Raw genomic sequence first — 21,078 nt, 5'->3', positions numbered from 1 at the left:
ATATCTCCCCTCATGAGGAGCGCAAGATGGGCAGCAGCTTTTTGGCTGTTTTAGGCTATCAGACAAGCCATAATCAGCATATTTTATGCTTGTGCATGGGCTCCTGGCCGCCTGTGTAATGTCCATCTGTTGAACTGGGCATGACGCCTGCCGATGTGGCAATCTAGATCACTTGAAAAAGGCACGGTTTTCCAGGAAGCGGTATTCCTGAAGGGCGGCCTGCAATTACGCGACAAATGCCATCCCTCCTGCATGAATTCCCCCCTATGCACCATTATCATAGCAGTGCCATTCACTTCTTGTTACTTCTAAGGTATTTTGGGAAATTCATGTAGAATAAATGCAAATGTGTTGTGGCAATGATGGCAAATGAATATTCAGAGACAGTCCCTGTCCTATGACTGTATCTGAGCATTTTAAATGTATCCATCTTCGAGATGCACAGTGCTTTTCTGAGAATAGTAAATTTGCTGAATAATGCAGCTTTAGAATAACCATATCTATTTGCCATCTGAAGTGAAAGTTGTTAACCAGCTGTAAGTGGGAAAGGACATGATGAAACCAGCTTCCAGGACTGGCAGAGGGGCTGTCTGTTTTCCCCTCCACCAAGGAGAAAGGACCCCATTGCTTCAAGACAGTGGGAGTTGTGTGCTCAAGTTCCCTGAGTTGTGAAAGGAAGTTTGAACCTGCATCTCCCACCGCCCAGTGGGCTCCCCGCATCATGGAGAGTGATACTCCGAAAGCCTGCTACAGACCCTATTCTACCTTTTATAAACAATTAGAGAGTTATTAGGACATGGTCTGAGTGTATAAGTGAATATTGAAAATATTAAGCTAGAGATTATTTTCCCCTTCGGTGACTGTGTGTCCTGATGACAATGGAACAGCTTTGCTAGGATTGGCCCAACTCCTAGAACTGATGATTTGACAAGGTGTTCTGCTGCTCTTATGGTAAATGCTATTTGGGGGAATGCTTAGTTAAAGGTCTGAGAGGGCCCATACAAGAAGGCAGAGCCAGACAATGAATTTTTGCCGGGGCACTTTGGTCTTGGCTGGCCTTCTACTTATCTTATCTCTTTCTACAGAAAAGAATGCCAAATTCAATGTTATGAAATTATTATTATTATTATTATTGTTATTATTATTTAATTTATTATTATTATTTGTTTTGTATATTCAGGTTGAATCAATTTCTTTGAAGGGGCTTTGTTAAGTTAGCTGCTTAATGCAGTAGGAGCTGGTCTGTAGGGAAGAACAGTTAGTAATGAAGATCCATGCAGATCTCAGAGGGTTTGCTTCAGAACAGATCTACTTTAATTCTACCTGAAGGAACTTGTGGCAAATCTGGAGACCAAATATTGCACTTTGAAAATGTCAACAAAACCTTTTTCACTTACTACAAATATTTTGAGTTTGCTGCCAGAGCAAAGACTTCTAAGAACCTGAGGTGTTCATGAGACATTTCTATGCTGTTGAAGCTGTATTTTTTGTTGGCAATTGCATCAGCTGTAATTTTATCTGGTGCTTGTTGTGGTCGTCTGGCATCCTATTCAAACCCGTGTATCATGACCTACCTGTGCTTTGAAGAGTACATGGATTCTGGAGAGGAAGCAGGTAATCAAGGGTGAATCATAGTGAATTTCTCATGCAGAGGTATTCTCCAGCATAGCCCGCACCTCAGGACAGCAAATGCTCTGGTTACTTAACAAGTTTGTGCTTTAGGTATTGGATTTTACCTGTCACTCTGGTGACAACTCTGTCAGTTACTTCCAATGGTGCCTATTCAGGGTACTTTAATATTTTACTGAAGGTGGTTTATTTAGTGTCAAACATCAGTGAAGGCCTTGGTGTGTGTGCACAGTCTACAGTTTCCTGCCAGATGTCTTGTGCATCTTGGTATGTCCAGAAGTATATGGCAAGGAAAGGTTATATTCTTGATAAAATACTGTTTCTGGACTAAACAAATTACTCAATTTTGTCAGGACCTTCTCTGGGTTCAGGAAAGATGTGCAATGAACTACAAATCTGTGTATGAAGAGCAGCTCGTAGCTGGATTTTGAAACAAGCAGAAAAAGTTTTGTGTTATCAACATGCTTTTCTCTCTTGTTTTACAGGTTCCAGAATCTGCTTTGGTCTCGAAAAGCATTTGTGGACAGCGTGAAGGTGTATAATCACAGCTACATCTACATGCCAGCCTTCTCGATGAAGACAGGGACAGGACCCTCCCTACGTGTCTACTACACCCTGGAGGACTTTGGTGCCAAGCAGGCGGTGCTTTTTGCCAACCCCAATTTCCTGCGTGACATTGGCAAGTTCTGGAAGAGCAAAGGTATCCATGCCAAACGGCTTTCCACAGGACTTTTCCTAGTCAGTGCCGCCCTTGGTCTGTGTGAAGAAGTAACAATTTATGGCTTCTGGCCGTTCTCAGTGGACCTGCACGGGAAGTTTATTAGCCATCATTACTATGACAATGTCTTGCCTGATTCTGGATTTCATGCCATGCCGGAGGAATTTCTACAGCTCTGGTTCCTTCATAAAAGTGGTGTACTGAGAATGCAGCTAGAACAATGTGAGGACCCTTTAGTCCCGTCTTCTGCCTAAGGATTGTAGCAGTCAGTTTGGAAGATCCAATAGTTTTTAATTTCCATGCTCTCCAACAAAGAGTTCTGTTTTTCTGTTGATTTTTTTTAAAGGGAAGATAATCACAGATCTGCATGGACCATACAAATGCTACTTGAAGGCCAAATGGAATACGTCCTTATTGTATAGTGTTTTGTGGAACTGGGGTGGGGGGAAACAAATCTCTCCATCAAGTCCATTCAGCAGTATTGTGAAAATAATGTCATAAGCGACACAGCTGAACTTTCTGGGTGATATTTTTAAATGACCAGTGTAAAAAGGGCATTAAGGCTCGGAGGGAAACAGGGCCACCCACAAGCTTTTGCTGACAGTGCCAAATATGACTGTCTGTACAAAAATCCATTTCATTCCAGACTGGCTCCTCATACAACTTCCTTTTTTTTTTTTCTTTATTTTCCTCTGTGTGTGTGGAGTGGGGTGGGGGGCAGGGGTGGCTATAGAGGAAAGTGTGTGTGTTGTCAAATTTCTTTGTTTCTTTCTTTTTCCATTTTATTTTTGTTTTCCAGTGGAAGAAAGGGGAAAGGTGTGAAAGCCAGAGGAGCTGAGTACCATCAACTCCTCCAAAAACTTCAGAGAGTGAAGGGTGTCAAGAATCTGGTAGAAAAATGTCCTGGGAATGCCCTGCTACTGAGAATGGATGTACCTCCCTGTTGTAGGCTTTATCAGGATAGTTTAGGTCATTGCACTTTTAGCTAAGCTAATGCTATGCTACGGGCAAGAGCTGACTAAGGGAAATTGGTTTGAAAATAAAACTTGTGTTACAAAAACAGAGGTGAAGTGCAATCAGATTTCAGTTGACCTGCTGCAAGATTTCCACAGTGACTTTTGTAGCAGGGATTGTTCCTGGCCTGTTTTGCTGTCCAGCCTTTGGGATTAATTCTGTATTCATTTGGGCTCCAGATGTTCACTGAATATCAAGGGGATATGAGGTGTTTAGTGGAATGCAGAATGAGGTTCTCCGTGTGCTTATAGCAGAAAAACTGCAGAAATGAATGTGTCATTTAAAATGAGCTGAAACTTTGAAAATCCTTTCTCATTGTGCAACTAGCTCTTCTGTTTGGATTGTAACATTAGCCTTAAAGACTTGTACTTTTCTTGCAAGATTGTGTCTTGCTAAACAGAGTCTGAAAAATAAAACAGCTTTTGGGAGCACTGAAAAAATACATAGCCAGCAAGGAAAAAAACAAAAAACAAACAAACAAAAAAGAAACACACAAGGAAAAGGCAGGCACTTACGTAATGCTGCTGCCTTTCTCTTCGCAATCAGTGAGTTACATAAGTGTGCACATTGCACTCCGGCTGCTCCGGTCAGTGCAGCGCTTAAAGGACTGTTTTATTTTTGGGTATTACTTGGACAGCGGATGATCCTATTGCCATGTAAATGAGAAATCTTTTGGTTTGTTTGCTTTGGTTTAGCACTGTAGGACAAGAAGAGAAAACCAGCTCAGTCCACAGTGCGATTTCAGCTGCAAGACGTTATCACCATTAACTTTAAAATCCGAACTAATGTTCTCTTTCTTCTACTTCTATCATTAGAAGCTGAAATTCTAGTCAAAGTGTTGAAACAACAAAACTGTCATCAGGTTTCCACAACAATTTCCTCTGCTACCTGTTTTAGCTCCAAAATGCTAGTGTTTTGGGGGATATGTCCTATCATATGTTAACAACCTCTCTCTTTGTAGACTACCAGCTGCAAGTTATATAGATATAATTAAAAAAAAAAAGAGCAAAAACCTTGGTTCTTCTTTAGATATGAATAATTTGACTATGTAGGACACTGAAACAAACAAACAAAATTACTGTTTTGCTTTTTAAATGTTTCAGAATAAAATCTTTCTAAATATGAATATTCCAAGCATATAGTGGGCATTGTTCCACAGGATTACAGTGCAGTTCTAAACTGCAAAGTGGAGGTTTGGATTAAATGCGGTTTTGGAGATTGTTCTGATAAAATCTGAATGTGCTTCTATAACCCGTTTTATTACTGTCCACTTTTGCTTATGCTTTTTTAAAAGTACAGTTAACAGACCAATATCATTTGATAATTCATTCACTTGGGTTATGTTTATCTTATCTATAATGTGGATACTCAGCGAGAAAGGATTTGAAAGCAGAATATTTTCTTTACTGGCAAATTTTTACTGAGCTGCCTTTCTTGAAGAACAGGTGCCTATATGGTTTTTATTAGATGTATCAAGCGTTGCACTTCCTGGTGCTTTAAAGATGTTATCTGTGAGAACAACTGTCAAAATGTGGTGTTTTAAGATGGCACTTCAGAAGGATGACGGTATTTCCTTGGGGTTGCAGGGGAATGAGGAGAGTAGTGAGAACTGCCCCTCTGCTGGTCATCGTTTGGCATTTGTACCAGTGCTTGGGAATTCAGTTCCGAACCTCTCTGATGGTTATCCAGCACTTTGGAAATCTTTTTTTCCTATGTTCTGGGAAAATAATCTGAGTAGTAGAAGAAGAGGAAGTGAGGATTTTCATAGGAATGACTTCATACTCAGTGCAGTATTTCATAACATCTGTATTGTTTATGTGCAGCCAGTGCCCTGGGTATCTGGGGCTGTTTTATTCCCCGTCTCTGTAAGACTGAAGCAGACTGAACCTGTAGCCTGTGGTCTTTGTGAGTCTCTTTTGATGTCTGCAATACCGAGGTTTGCAAGATGATAGGTTTAAAAAAATCATGGAGACAGAAGAGACCCAAGCTGTGTGTGGTAAGTGTGGCTGGTGTTGCAGAAATCAATAATTCTCTCTGTATTTGCATTTACCTGTAGTGAATATAACTGCATCTTAAAATGACAACCTTATTTATTAGGGAAGTAAAGGCTTCAAGGATAAATAATTTTCTGTAACTTTCAGAAAACTGTCAACTTAGGAAAGAAGAGAATCAAAAATAAATGTCCCTTTTGAGAGCAAGTCTACAGTGTGAGCTCAAAAAATACCTATTTTAGTTGGTTGATTTGTCAATCCATGCAGACACTGGCCAGCAAGTAGGCTTTTACCCTACAAGTAAAAATGGGATACAGGAGGGTACTGTAAGCATTTTGTGGCAAGAGCAGTCACAGCAAAAATGAGAAAACATCTGGGAATGTGAGAGTAGTAGCTGCCTGACAAAAATCTTGGAGTTAATGCACTGCACCCTTTCTGTTGCTTAGGGTGAGACTTACCTGGCTTAAGTCTAGGAGAAGTGGGTCATGTGTACAGGATCATTGACATGAAATGTGGAATTACATGTAAGGGATTGAAATAGTATCCCATTTTGGGAGGAAGGCTACACCACAGGATAAGACTGTACTTCTGTTCAAGCACAGGTGCAGTCAGACCCAGGAGGCTAACATAGGCATAAACGAAGAGAAATCAGCATCTTACAATTATAGCAAACTTTGGACAGAGTAATTATATTCTTCTGGCATTTTCCTATTGATTGATAGGCCCTTAAGTCTTGTGTTGCTATATTTTCATAGAATCATAGAATGGCTTGGGTAGGAAGGGACCTTAAAGATCATCTAACTCCAACGCCCCTGCCATAGGCAGGGAGGGATGCCACCCACTAGATCAGGTTGGCCAAGGCCCCATCCAGCCTTGCCTTCAAGTGAATTTTCCTTGAAGTGAATTGAAATCTTAATTTTGTTGTTGAAATTCCCCGCTCTAGCGCCTTTATTTCTACTACTAGCCGCTGAATTTCTCTGGTAGTGTAGCTAGAGCTGCACAAGTCTGTGCCAGGTTAAAAGCTACTGCAATTCATCTTCAATGAAAACTAGTTTGGGCTTGCCAAACAATTTGTTAAGGTTCTTAGTTATTAATTTTATCATAGAGGTGCCAAGATACAGAAATGTTGGAATCATTGCTCTGCATAGGAAGTACTGCCACCTGTTTGTAAGATGAATGAATTAAATCCCTTTACAAGAACTGTGCATGGGGGATATTTGGCACGGAAATCACTCTAGGCATAATCTTTTTGGGTACATGTATGTTTTTGAGTAACATAAGGCCAATGTATAAACTTGTTCTAAATCTATGTAAAACTCCTCCTTTCTGTTTATTATGAATATTCTGAAGCTCACTCTAAAACAGATAATCCAGCAGACTAAAATCATAGAAAATGATTATATGTGGTCATGAGAATAAAAATATTTATAAATTTTGCACAGACCTTTCTAAAATTTAAAGGACTCTTCTTCGTGAATGCTGTATTTCTGTATTTTTGCTGATATGAAAATTATCAAGTTTGGGGTGAAACAACTACAAAAGTCAAAGGTCCAAGCCTTTGTTACAGCTTAACTTCTCTAGAATATATAAATATTGGCCTTTTTTTTTTTTTTGACTCAAATACTTTCACTGTTTGTTTCACCTGTGACATCGGAGTGGTGTCACAGAATCATAGAATCGTTCAGGCTGGAAAAGACCTCTTAAGATATCTAGCCCAACCTTTAACCAAGTACTAAAGCCCACCACTAAACCACTCTACTAAGTTCTATATCTACACATTTCTTGAAGACCTCCAGGGATGGTAACTCAACCACTTCCCTGGGCAGCCTGTTGCAGTGCTATACAACCCTTTGAGAAAAGAAATTTCTCCTAATATCTGACCTAAACCTCCCCTGGTGCAACTTGAGGCCATTTCCCCTCATCTGTTGTAATATTCACTGCTGAGTTTGCATCTTTGTGGAAACTGAAGCTAAGCAAAGAATCTGCTGTTTTAAACTGAATCTCTGTACTGTGGTAGTTGCATAAAATCCTCCATACATATTCATGGAACTGGTTTAATATTTGGCTCACTCTATCCCCTCATTAACAATGAGAATAGGAGTGAGGAAACTTTTGATCTAGAAATGAGGACGGTGAAGGAGGTGAATGCTATCTCACCATTTGCTGCCTGCTTTGGTTCTCTTCTTTAGCCTGACAGATTAGTAAGTGTTGGAACAAGTCTAGGTTATACAAAGTGTAAGCAGTTCCTGAAGAGCTGGATGATGAGGATGGAAAAAATGAAGATCACATCAGTGGTGTAACAAATTGGACTGTAGTAATTTTTGATAAAGATCCCCAGTTCTAAGCAACTTCAGAACACTTTGTTTTGTTAATGACTGTGAAAAATGGACTACCTATGACCTACCTAAGGTTTTCTGCAGGATGGCAGCAAAGCAAAATGCGATGGCAGCTATTACTATGAGATAGGGAAAATTATTAAACAGAAAAGGAAATACAATGGAAGTATGATGGCAAAGAATCCATCTTTCTCCTCTCTCCTTCCATTCCCCTTGAAACAAAAGTATAATGGACTATTATCCTAAGTCACCATCTCCTTGAAAGGATACGGTGAGATTTCTGTTAGATGATGATTCTTACTAAAAAAACAACAACATCAAACCTTGTCCAGAAATGCCCAGTCCCCTGCTCTGTGGCTATTTAGGGGATGTTCTGGTGGCTGTGGCTGCACTGGTGTGCTGTGACCTCTGTAATGGGATCTGCATCTAATATCATGTGTTCCCTTCAGACCTCCATCTGGGATCATCTTGGCTTGTATTTATGCCCCAGGTCATCCTAAAGGACCTCTTTGCCATCTCCTTCCTGCTGACCATCCTCATTGGGCTTAGAAGTGTGATTAAAAAAATCAGCCATGAAGTTAGCTAATATACTTTGTCATTTTGAACCATGTTTTCTTCAAAAGTGATCGAGACAACGAGAGTTAGCTGCAAATTGCAAATATGACTTCTGTTAGGTGGTGATAATTCTATCACTGGTGAACAAAAAGAGAATGGAAGAAGGCTGTGTTTTTCTTACCAATTGTAGAATAACTTCTGTTCCGTGAATTCCCAGAATTTGTCATTTGGAATTTATCATGTGTTTGACTGTTTAGTAGTTTTTGAACAGAACAATTAGACCTAGTGGCCTGTTTGTTAAATATCAGCAAACTCATTTTTCTAAAGGAAATATAAATACCCAATAGGAGACATAACCTATTCTCCCTAGCTGATATTTCCTTGGCAGCAACGAGAAGTTAAACAGTTACTTATTCCTACCAGATTATTCATTTCCTTCATTTTTTTATTACAACAGGCTGAGCCCTAATGTATTCAGCCTCTTTAGCTTAGTGCATAGACTTAAAAATGAATCTCGCTCTGTCTTTTCAGCTGTAAAAAAAAGAGGTTAAAAAAAAAAAAAGTTCTTAATTGAAAATGGTTGCGTGGGTTCTCTGCAGTCAGGAGAGAGATGGGCACCTCCAGGTGGTGATTCATGCTTTTCCTGAACATGGGCTGCATTTACTGAGGTCTCCATAGGATTGTGAAAACACCCCAACTGTGTTTGTAAGGCTAAGTGGTGAAAGGCAAGACATAAGGATTTTTTTTTGCCAGTGCCACACAGTTCACTTATAAGCGTATATTGCTGTGGCTTTGTTGGGCGTCTACTGATGGGAAGCAGAGACCTGCTCCCCACAGCCTGCACAGATGAGACCAGCCTGGCCTGAGGAGTTCAGCTGAGCGTTGAGTTCAGCAGCCAGCGGTGTTCAGCAAGTAGTCCTCACCTGTGTGAGTCGGCAGGTATGGTCAGGACAGCATGGACTGCTGCCTGCGGCTGGTGCTGGGCAGTCACTGGAGCGGCTCCATTTGGATCTACTGTGGATGCAATTCAGCAAGTGCCATTGCAGAGCAGGTCCTAGAGGACTGCAAGGTTACCGTTCTTCTTCTTCACAGCCAGAAGTGCTGGGCTTGCTGGAAAGGATCCATCTGGAAACCAGCCTGCTTCTCACCCCGAAACACTTTTGATCCCTGGCAAGTCTCAGAAGTTCCTATTAAAACAGCATCTTAACATAATCCCCAGGTACTCCCTGCTGCTGTTGAGTTGGTCAGCATTTTGTTGAGATGAATATTTACCCTATTTTGGTTCCTCTAAGGCAAATTAAACAGTAGCACACAAACCACCTAGAATTTGCCGTGTTGTTTGGTGTCTTCACCTTTCAAGTTTCTTTTAGACTAGATAAAACTGTTGTGAGTGAATCCAAAGCTGCTTAAGAAAGCAGCACCACAAATAATTGTTCTCTGGGTTTATGAATAAGCCTCTGTTCAATAAAACATGAAAGTATCTTTTGAATAGTTCATGGTGATTTCTAGTTGTACATTCAATGAATTGTTTTGCTCAGGTGGGGCCCATAGCAAAGATGAGTTGCCTCATTTTCTGCTTATTGGAAGGGGCAATTACGGAGGCATGATGTATTTTAAACTAAATTCTTAACAAGAAGCTAGGAAATCTACATATTCTATGAGAAGCTTTGTTTTTGTTTGATTACCTTTATAGTAAAGGAAACATTTCACTAAAAGCAGATGCACAGAGGAACGGAGATTTTGATTGTAAAAATGTCATCTGGAGGACTGAGACCCAGATTTGAGTCTCTTGGAGATCTCAAGAGCAGGATCTCACTGTGCTGCAAGAGTGCTATAAGCTCATCTTCTTTTTCTTCTCTGCATATGTGTGTATATATATATATTTGTAGAAAATGCTTGATAGCTTTATTTATCCCTACATTGAAAATAAATGCTCCCCCCCCTTTTTTTTTTTTTTTTCAAGAGTGCAGGTTTTCCTTTTAAATACTCATAGCATTTAGTGTGCTCAGCAAATCTGACAGAAGACGTCCACTTTATAGGATAAAGCTGTTTTGGAGTAGTCTGGCAGGGCTCCTGCAAACATGCGTGTTGAGTGCTGCCTCTTGAATTGCAGTTTCAGCAGATGGTATGGAGTGTGTGGCACTGGCAAGAAAAAAAGATGTTAGTTGCAGCTCTGCCTGCTCAGCGTCTCCTCTATCCTGAGTGTCTTTTGTCAGTTCTGTGAGGGCTCCTCAAGTGTGGACTTCAATTCTGAAGATCATATGTTGATCAGCTTTAAAGGACTGGGCTTTGAATGTGCTGGAAACTAAAATGAACATTGAAGTGACTTGAAACAAGTCTTCTGTGGTTATAAGATACTGTTGCACTATCAGTATATTAAAGCGGTTCTATCTGAGTATGAGACTTATATATGTGAGGAGGATAGTGAAGGGTGAACATCTGATGATGCATAGGGCAAGGACTTCCAAAAAACACTGTTTTTATTTATATGAATAATGAAATCTCCATTGAGCCAATATTGAATTAGGTCAGCATTCAGTGCTCTTGAAATTACTACCCCATAAGCATTTTCAAAAATTCTTCCCTGTGCAGGCAGAAATAGGAGACTTTTGGTTTGTTCATGCTCCTCACCTTGTATTAAAAACAGACAAATATAAAACAAAACAGATAATAGGCTGAAGTTTATAACTCAAACACTGCTGAGTATATTTAAGAATTACTTTTAAATAATTTATTGAAAAAAAAAATCACACATTTGTATATGAAAAAGCCCCCCTTCCCCCCCCCCCCCCTTTTAAATTTTTTTCGCTATAATGCATCAGTAACTGACCAAGTGGTTTTCAAGCTATTCAGCACTTCCAGCTTTGCTACTCAAGTCAAGAAAAAAAAGAGAAAACAACTCAGGAGAGTGGTTCAGGTCTTCTGAAGTCTGTTACTGTCTATGTGCTGCCATTTAGTAGTGGTGTCTAAAGAACTAGATGAAGATCAGAACTGAGATAAACAAGAAAAAAAGCAGTCTCTGTGGTGAAGAGAAGGAGATACAAGCTTATATTTCAATGCTTTGATGAATTGAGACCTAAAGTTATTAACAGATATTATGACTTTATTCTCTCACTTTTCATTTCCTCAGTTCTTGTGGTACTGGGGAGGAAACCTGCCAAGTCCACAAGTTGTTTCAGATTTCCTCTGCTCTGTTTATTGACTGCAGTGAACTTTCCTCTAGGCACTAAATCTAAAAACACAACACAGAAACAGAACATTTTAGGTTTAATAATGTTGAATGTGACTAAGCTTGTATGCAGCATTTCATGTCTTTCTAGTACTAATTACTGTATTAACTAGAAAGTAAAACAGCCTTTCTTATTTCTGGTGCTACTTCTCTCAGAGTGTTTGATATCTTTCTTCCTGCTGTGGTTGCTCTCTCAGGTGAACGGAGATTACATTTAGCTCACTGAGAGATGTTCTAAGAGTTAGTTAACTTACATTCGGAAAGTAATGTAAAACAAACAAACAAAAAAAACATTTTATAAAATACAAAGGTTTATATCTTTTGAACACTAAGGCAAGCAAGCAAGCAGAGATTTTTCTTTGACTGAATTTATGCTTCCAGGTTAAAATCCAACCTCATGGTTAGTAGGTGCAAGAAGGACATTACCTTCAGGTAATGCATAGCTTGTAAGAAAGTGAAAACTCATGAATTTTAATGAGAAAAACAGGTTTTCTTCTCTCTGCCCAGACCCTAATTTATAAGCCAAATTCTCCATTCTCTTCTACCACTCCAACTCCAGTCAAATCAATAGAATTGCATAGATTTTAATCATCTGTCTGTTCTCAAACCTGAGGGAATTCATCCTATGAAAATTTTAAATAAAGCTGTTTTGAAGCGGTGCCAGGTTATGCTGCCTAGTTAAAGGTACCTATTCTGTAAGCTACTGTTTTTTGTTTTTGTTTTTTTTTTCCCCACAAATGCAGACCATGAGTGTTTTCTGCTATTCCTTGGTTGTTGTTGTAAGGCAAATATTTTACTGCATTTCAAACATCTGCTGCACTAAGTTATCACAGTCTGAAATCAAATCGTGATCTTAGTCATGTCCTATATGAGAAACTGTTTCTGTAAGTTGCATAGAAGTGATGCATGAGTTGCTCAGTCTGCCAAGTATATTGTGTGAGCTGGATGAAAATGAAAAAAAGGGTTTTGCTTCAGTGTGAAACCTCACCATTGAGTGACTGTATCTGAGAATTAGATATCCTCCGGTAATTTATAGTCTGTGGTGGATCTGAAGGCTGCTAATGCTTCCACTCATTGTCAAATAATTTTTTTAGACTTTGATGATGCAATGATATGATCTTTTTCCTTCTGCTATTCCAGTGCAGTTTTTATTTTCTGATAAGTTTTGCAGGGAAGAAATCGTCTTTCTTATTTATTTATTTCAGTCTGCCTGTAATTGTCCAGGTTTCAGCTTAAATTGCCTGCAGTCAGATCTTGAATTTTTGCATTAATCTTTGTGCATCCATAGTCAAATCAGGCATCAGTAAAATACAAACTCATTTCCAAATTTTGACCTCAATACAAAACAAGGATTCTTTAATAAACCTTCATAATATTGGCCTGTTACTACTGAGGTGTGAAAATGTTTTTTATTTTCATTGTATGTCTCACAACAGTTACTAGATTAGACAAGGACATAAGCGACTGAAATCAGCATGTCTAGTTGTCTTTGTGTTTTTGGTACATGTATTCATTGACCTGTTTGTTTGTTTGTTTTTTTAATCTCTGACTGTCTTGCAGATTCTCATGAGAAGTGTGTATCAAACACACAATGTAATGTCCTATCTCTAAATAAGAAGAATGCACATCTATCATCTGAGAGAGCACTTGCATATTTTTTTCACCTGGGAATTAGTCTATGCTTTCTGTGTATCCAATACCGAAATTATTACCGAGTGTAATGTACAGGAATTGCACTTTGTAAGATTTCTGTTCCTCTCGGGAGTTACTAGTACTCTGCATTTTAAATGGAGTTTAGCACTTTTCTTGAGTGATTGGGTCAGAAAGCAAGGCATTAATAATGCTGCCTGGGTCTTGCCTTGCTTGCACTTCAACAGCCATGCTGGGGGGCTGACTCCTGGCTTGTGACCCCCTAGGGGCTTTGGGCAAAGCTCAGGAGTGCTGCTGGGGCTGCACCTTGTGTCAAGCAGAGGTTGAGGTAGTGCTAGGGGCTGATGGCTGGTATGAGCAGCTCATCACCAGAGCCAGGCGTTGGGGACCAGCCCTTGGCCAAGCAAATCCTCATCCTGCCCTGGGACCTGAGCTGTGGCCTTCTGAGTATGCCGAGGGACAAGCCAGCAAGTGTCTGGGCTCCCTTAACAACAGAAGAAACTTCATGTGCAACTGCTATGGTAACCAAATTGCTACCCTTCTTCCTTTGTTGTGGAAGGGAAGATGGTGCAAAGCATTTACATGCCATGCTTTAGCCCCGTACAGGTTGAGGTCAAGAAGTTTGAATGTGCAAACAGTTTGCTGTGAGCTCTTATTTTGCACTCCAAGTGTAGGGTAGATATGTCTCCTCATTTAGAAATCTACATTTAAAAAAATGTATTCAAGGACAAATTTGGGTATCTAAGTTAGCAAATGAAATATTGTAGAGTCGTTTACATCTTCTCCAGCTCTGGCAGTTCAAGATGACACAGAAAATCTGCCTTCACATGTAACTTTCAGGGCTTGTAAGCTGTTGTGTTTCCAATTTATAAAACACACCTTGCTTTAACCTGTGCCAGTGCTGGTTCCATCTGGCTATTTCTGAAAGCTCAAGGGAAAAGCAAACGTAGAAAGATAGAAAGGAAATTAAAGGTGCCTCGCTGTGATATTTTTCTAGAGTGGGACATTGACTTTGATAATGAACTGTGAAATGTAGCATGTGGATGCTGATGAATGTAAAAGACTGCATGTGTTTTTCTTTTAATGTTGCGTCCATGAGGTGGATTATTAGTATGAGCTCTGTGTTGTGAAAACGCTGAAAAGAGATGTGTAAATGGAAAGGAGAAGATATTTCTAGAAATTTATAGACAACTGTATTCTCTTTGGTCTATCTCCTTTTTCATGACCAGACTCAGATTCTGGTAATGTAAGCTTTACCATTACAATGGTAATAAACAAACTCAAAAGAGGAGTAGCTCTCTTCCTAAGATCAGATATGCTTCCTGTTAGCATTGTAAGGGAGTATCTGTACTTCCATCAGATCACACTTCTCAGGCTTGGGCTGGCAGGGATGCATTGGCTGGGACATCACCGGGGCTCACTAATGATGCCATATCACGTGTCTCCTGCCTGCAGAGTTCTGACATTTGTTGCCAGGCCAAGAAATAAGTGACTGGTTTGCTGCAGTCTTGAAATACTTGCCTGGTCACAGGGGCTTAGGGTGCCTGCTGCAGCCTCTGGGGCCTAGGGAGCCGCTAGTGTTTTGCTTTGGGAACAAAGTAGGTTATTTGAATGAGAGCAGCAGAGAAAGCACAGCTTGATAGGCTTCTGCTTGCCTCCCCATGTAGCTGCAAGGTCCCTACTCTCACCTTCCCTGTTACAGCATCCGTGCATCTCAGACCTCCTGCTTTATATCTGACCCTACTTGCAAGGCTGGTTATGAGGGAGGCTTGTTTGCCCAGGGCTAGCCTTCCTTCTGGTGGACTGCTCAAGTATGTGGCACTTGAATCAGTGGTGAAACAGAGCTTAATTTGAAACACCACTCACACATTTGGCAGGAGCTCAGTGTTTGGTTGACACAAGTTGACTTGGGATCAGTCTGTGGCAATTACACTAATGCTGGTGTACAGGAGCACAGGGAGGACAGACAAGGTGTCTCCTGTCTTTTAGGAACTAGGCATAAGTGCAGATTTTGTTCTCTCGCACAAGACTGGCATCAGCTATTGATGACATCACTTATAAAGGAGCAATGTGATGTGGGACTTCAGTGTTAGCTGGTGATTTTTGCCCTTGCGTTATGCTAGTATTTTGATTTGCATTCCTTCTTATCTTGCCCACTTTATTGAAAAATGTGATGGTGATGTGGTAGTTCAATGTCTTGAGATGGTTTTAAAGTGGATAAGCAAACCATTATGCCTCTGAGGTTGTGTAATTCCATGGATTTGTTTTACCTCCAGTGACTGACATGTAACATTTATTGTATCATTTAATATGTATGTAAGCTTTACAGGCTGGATGTTGTGTCAAAATGATGTGGGCACTTGGGTAAACATCTCTTTGAATCACCATCATTTTGGCACGCTCAGGGGCAAAGGTACTTGTGTTGCGTGTTTTAAACATCACAAAGTGTGTTGCTGTTTAGAGTCTTGTGATTAGGGTATCAATCTAATTCTCTCCAATGTAGCAAATGTTTGCTGATGGCTAACACTGTTACAAGGACTAAGGGGTTGAATTTCTTTGCCTGGCAATAATGTATTTTCTATTATGTCAATAGAATCTGTTCATTTTCAAGTAGTGTGCAATGCTCCTTTGAAGAATGTCTCTTTTTTCAGGTGGTTTCATAGTGACTGTACCCCGATATGTTTAGATGTCTCTCAATAGCAAAGATTGCTTTGTTATTGAATGTATTATTTATTAACAGTACCTTGTTGTCTTTTTCTAGTCGCATTTTACAAAATATACCACAAGCATCTCATGTGATTTTTATAAGGAAATCTTATTTATAATATTCATGCTAGCAGACAGAAACAAATCTCAATTTTATAGTAGTTCATGCCTTTTTTCATAGCTGAAGAGTCTTAATGAGCATGATCAGAAGGGACAAGCTCATTGTTTTGTTTAATTTTGATGGAACTTTTCAAAGGTAAATGTTATGCTATTTATAATTTGGATTTACTTATCTTAACAAATAAATATCTCAATTTTAAGAAATGAAAATATTACTCGTGGGACTTCTTTTTATTCTTCTTTTCCACATTCTCTAATTCAGTATTTCTAAACAATGAAGGTCATTTCCTCCTCCTCTTTATTTTTTCCTGTATAGTCTATTGTCACATCAAGATTTACGTCCCTTGTCCTCATCTGAAATTTCTGCCATGTTGGTCATTCTGTTTACTCAGTTCCTTCTCTTTTTAGCTTAGTTAGTGAAAGACAACTTTATTTGTAGTGTGTCTGAGAATTAACCTGGGGCTAAACTTTTTACTTTCTCAGAACAACCCCCAGAAACAGCTTTGGGCTCACATCGAAATCCTAAGTAGATTAGAGCCATTTTGTCAAAGAGATTCCCATTCTACACTCAAATCAGTGTAACTGAACCCCACTTGCTTGGACTAGATGTCCCCATACTCAGTCTAATACTTGCATAAGATATTTTTACTATATTTCAACAAGCAAATAGTGATTCTAGATATCTGTACATCTAATTGACCAAGTTTAGATGTCTTTAGATTTTCAAGCCAGATTCTCCAAGTACAAATTTTCTGTGCACCAGCCTCTTTGAGGTAGGTAGAGTTTGACTTCAAGATCCTTTTGAGATTACAAAAATGCCCTGTCTCATTTGCACCCCTCCTTTAAAACCAATGGAGGATAAATGATGAAATGGTCTGGACCATTCCAGGGACAGCTGGAGTAGGGTTTCTCATTCAGGTAGATACAATCAATTGAGCATCTCTTTATCTTCATTTTATAGCAAGAATTATCCGTAGAAAAGGTGGTCTTTGCTAAGAGAAGATGAGAAGACAAAAGCTACTTTGCCTTTAGCTGTTTATTAGCTATGATAGTTCTATTTCAAAAAAAAAAAAAAAAAGCTAACTGAAGTTGTATGAGAAACAATTCAACTTCCAGTTGGAAGGAGTCCCAGTGACTATGGTTATATTAGAAATCCTCACATAATGCTATAACTTACCTCGACTATGTAGCACTTTTACTTCCTTTCCCTAAATGCATTTTCATACCCAGTAAGTAAGAGTTCTTCACTTCTCTCATTTAGTATTTCTCTGTTTTCAGAATATGCCATCTCTCTCTAGGTCAATCACTAGATTTCTCCCCATGTAGAGAGACTGCCTGTTACGATGAGGGACAAATGTCAACAGGGGCTCAAAAGATGACATCTTCTTTTGTCCGAAGACTTCAGCCAGGTGAGTTGTCAGTGGGTGGCAGCTTCTGCATAAGGGCTCTCTGTTGTTTACTTGCTTGTTTAGTACACATTTGCAATACTGTCTTGGACAGTGGGAAATCTAGGTCAAACCTCCAGTTCCTGAAGCTACATTTCCCTTTCAGCTGGTGAAGTGTTACTTGAAAGCTTTATCTTGCAGCTACTGATTTTTTTTTCTTTTCCTTTTTTTTCCATTTTTTTTGATTGTTTGTTTTTCTTTGTTTTGTTTTCCTTCCAGAATGGAATCATACCTTATCTATACCAGTGACAAAGCTATTTTTTCAGACCTGTGTCTCTTCTTCCTAGCCCTTTAACCTTGATAACCCCATTTTCATTCCTTGTATGAAAAAGTTCTGTGGAAAGGCAAAATGACTACAGTAACAGTACCTCAGACTCCCTCCATCAGGCTATAATAGGAGATGCTTGAATGTCATAGAGAAGATTGTAGCTGCTACAAGACAAGTTTGCCGAATTCAGGAAGCTTTCTTGGTATCTTACATCTCTTATGCCCAGAAGTCCAGCCCAATTTCACATTTCCAGATTGGAACAGCTAGGTGAGGGAGTTCTTTAAGGACTTTGACTTCTGAGTGTCTGTTTCCTTTACATACGTTCCCAGTTCACCTCTTCATGGCATTTTAGTGGAAGTGTTATGCAGTTTCTATTACTTGATCTAGATGTCTAGTACAAAATACACTCCAGAATGAAAAGACCATCTGTCAGTGAGAACTAAAGTGTAGGTATTATGATATTAATGCAGGTTAAAGATGTTCCCATCTGGTGTGATTCTGCCTAACTCTAACTCTGTTCAGAAGATATAGGAAGTTGTTACATCAGACTTTTGCACAGGGAGCTACCAGCTGGCTGGAGCACATTTGTTCAAGTTTGTTCAGTAATGAAGAGATTTTAGCCTCCATCAGGTAGTAGATGATGCATGGAATATGTTATCTTCCTAATGACCAGAAAGGTGTTTTGTATATAACAACTTCAAATAAAGTTTTTCAGGAGAAGACATTCACATGGGACTTAGGAAAGAGTTCTTTAGTGATTTTTGATACAAATTGCCTGCTTATACCCTCATAGTGTTTAACCTCATTATGTCAAATGGCTGCTGTCTGTCAACAAGGACAAATTCTTCCCAGTCTCACAGATGTTAAGTTAAAATATTTTTAACATATTTTGAAAAATGCTAGAAGAGAGAACTGGACTCTTGAAAACTGAATATGGTTGAGTGCTTGTCACAAGTCACCATGACTTTGTTTTGCTGTAGCTGGTTAGGGAATATTTCAAGTGTACTACAGCCACAGCAGGTTGTGTTATGAACATGTTGTTTAAACTGATACTTCATAAAGCATTTCTCTGTGTTGCCCATTCAGTGTGGTAGATAAATTTCCATCACGTCCGCAGCTTTTTCTCCATCTATCAAGCCAAAGGCCCTGAATCCTCTTCCAGACTAAGACTCCTTAGCCTATTTAGTTTTTCTTAATGAATGTCATCCAGTAATCTTGATTATCTTTGTTGCCCTTCCCTGTGTTTGTTTCTGGTTCTACTTCTTACTTTTGAGATGCAAGAATTAGAATAATATCCATTGGATATTAAATTAAACGTGTCTTTCCACTCATCTGAGTGTTTGTCAAATCATCTTACTCATCTTTTTATTTATTTTTTTTCCCCCCGGCAATGTCAGATCTGCAAGTTTTGCTAGGATATCAATTTAAACTAAGTTTTTGTCTTTTTTGTTGTTTTGTTTGCTTCTTTGGTTGTTTTTGTTTGTTTTAATGTTAATGTCAATGTTAATGTTCTGTTTCATTTCTATGCACATCCTCTTTTGTTATGAGAAGGCTTAAGATAAAAGTAGATTTCTGACTAAAGAGAGATCAAAATTGAAACATTTGCTATTTGGATGTTTGTGGAAAGAAATTATTTTAGAAAGACACAATTGTTTTGTATCAATACATTTGCAGGGCTTATTTTCTAAAGAGGAGAAAGATTAAATTTCTTTACCATGAAAGATACTGTGAGATGGAGTTGTTGACTCTAGTTTACTCTGCTAAGGCCTACTTTTATTTTGTAGCATTTAACAGTAATCAGACTGTAATGTGTTTTAGTCTTTACCAAACCAACCTGATGCAGTTCTCAAAAATCTCCCTGTAGTATTTTCAATTCTTGATCTGTCAGTTCATCCACTTTGTATTTTTCCTTTATTATGTGCCCAGAAATAAGTGTAAAAAGTAGGATTTTTAAATCAATACCAGCAATGTAGATAACTTGCAAAATGTTAAAAAAAGAATAGCCAAGAGCATGTATATACTACCAAAGAAAATTCAGTATTGCAAAAAAGATGCTAGATAAATGTCAGCAGCATATACACACAGATTTCTTGGAAATTTGTAGTCATTATTTTGGATTAAAATTGGTGATACATATGTACTTGTTAAAATTAGTCTATAGCCATGTTATTATACAAAAAAGGTTTCGTAAGCCATAGAGGACTTTCACAAGATATACAACATTCTTTTACTGTGTTATGCAGGCTTACTACAAGAAAAACATTATAGATCATGAGGAATAGCTATTCAACTGCTTCAGAAATGATCTATCATAATACTAAAAATAAAGCGCAACAGTGTGTGCCAAATCATCATCAGTGTGTGTGGTGTTTAAATTTAAAAAGAAGAATTTTAAAATAAAACAAAACACTTAAAATCACGTGAATGTAACACTTTCCAGTAAAGAGATAAAACTCTGAAAATATGCATGGGAAAGACAACAGAAAGTTCAAAGCAGTTCTATCACAATCTCCTTTACAATCCCATGCAAGAGCTGAGCATTTTTATCTTGGGTTAATGTATTTTCCAGAGTTCCTTTTAGAATACAGATCACTCAAAAATTGTTTAATTCATATAATTAAAAAAAGCTTTAATTTGAAGCCTGGTACAGGTTGAACATGTATTTTTGGCAAAGGCAAATTAAAAAATCCAAAAACCCATCTAATGTAGATGAGATGCCTTGCTCTCAGTTGGGTTTCTTCAAGTTCTCTGTCAACAAATCTACTATCCATTGCCATTGCAAACACTCACTGGCTACTGACAAATGCTCTACGAGAAAAGCCACCCTCGGTGACATACTAGACATGTCTGGGAACAGGCAAATGACAAAAACATGACAACAAAAGGAAATTGCGAGCGACAGTGGTATGGCCTTAGGTTCATGGATTGACATACCACTTTTGGCTTAGATTACATGTGGCCCGTCAAATGGGGTTTAGCTCTTGGAATTATTAACTGTCTGGATGAATTATTGTTAGAGATATCAGCCATCAGCAAAATTATCATTATGGCTCATAGAAAAAACACAAATGCAAAGTTTTTCATGTGGGACAGACTCCAGCAGACTGGAGCACAGCTTTTGTAGCAAAAGGGCCTGAGCTCCTGTGGTCAGCAGGTTGAATGTTAAGTCAACAGCATGTGCTTGTAATGATGAATGCCAACCTCATGGTGTGGTAAGGAGGATGAGAGAGGGGATTTTTCCCATGTGAGGCAATTTTGAGTCTGCTTCTGGAGTATTGTGCCCAACGCTGGACCCCCTTGTATAACAGATACTTAAAAATTGGAGTGAATTCATGGCTGTGGGGTGGGAGCACAGGACACCCAAAGAGAGCAGGGGCAGCTTTGTTCATCCTGGGCAAGAGAAGTCTGTAGGGGCAG

General features: G+C 39.0%; 2 protein-coding genes across 4 annotated transcripts in view; both read left to right on the top strand.

Moving 5' to 3' along the window:
• ST8SIA1 (ST8 alpha-N-acetyl-neuraminide alpha-2,8-sialyltransferase 1) overlaps positions 1-16,152 on the top strand; it is a 158,135-nt gene extending 141,983 nt beyond the window's left edge. For both annotated transcript variants that reach the window (XM_083829665.1, XM_083829664.1), the window contains one exon: positions 2,115-16,152. In XM_083829665.1, the coding sequence (XP_083685791.1) occupies positions 2,115-2,601 (487 nt within the window). In that variant the 3' untranslated portion in view covers positions 2,602-16,152. The remainder of the gene's footprint in view (positions 1-2,114) is intronic.
• An 873-nt stretch (positions 16,153-17,025) lies between these two features.
• LOC310896856 (sulfotransferase 6B1-like) overlaps positions 17,026-21,078 on the top strand; it is a 113,383-nt gene continuing 109,330 nt past the window's right edge. For both annotated transcript variants that reach the window (XR_014581872.1, XM_083829717.1), the window contains exon 1: positions 17,026-17,357. The gene's annotated coding sequence lies outside the window, so the exon portion shown is untranslated. The remainder of the gene's footprint in view (positions 17,358-21,078) is intronic.

This window comes from Anser anser, assembly GCF_964211835.1.
Source record: "Anser anser genome assembly, chromosome: 1".
Classification (NCBI taxonomy): Eukaryota; Metazoa; Chordata; class Aves; order Anseriformes; family Anatidae; genus Anser; species Anser anser.
The sequence above is the reverse complement of the archived record's forward strand: the minus strand, read 5'-3'. Positions and strand labels throughout refer to the sequence as shown.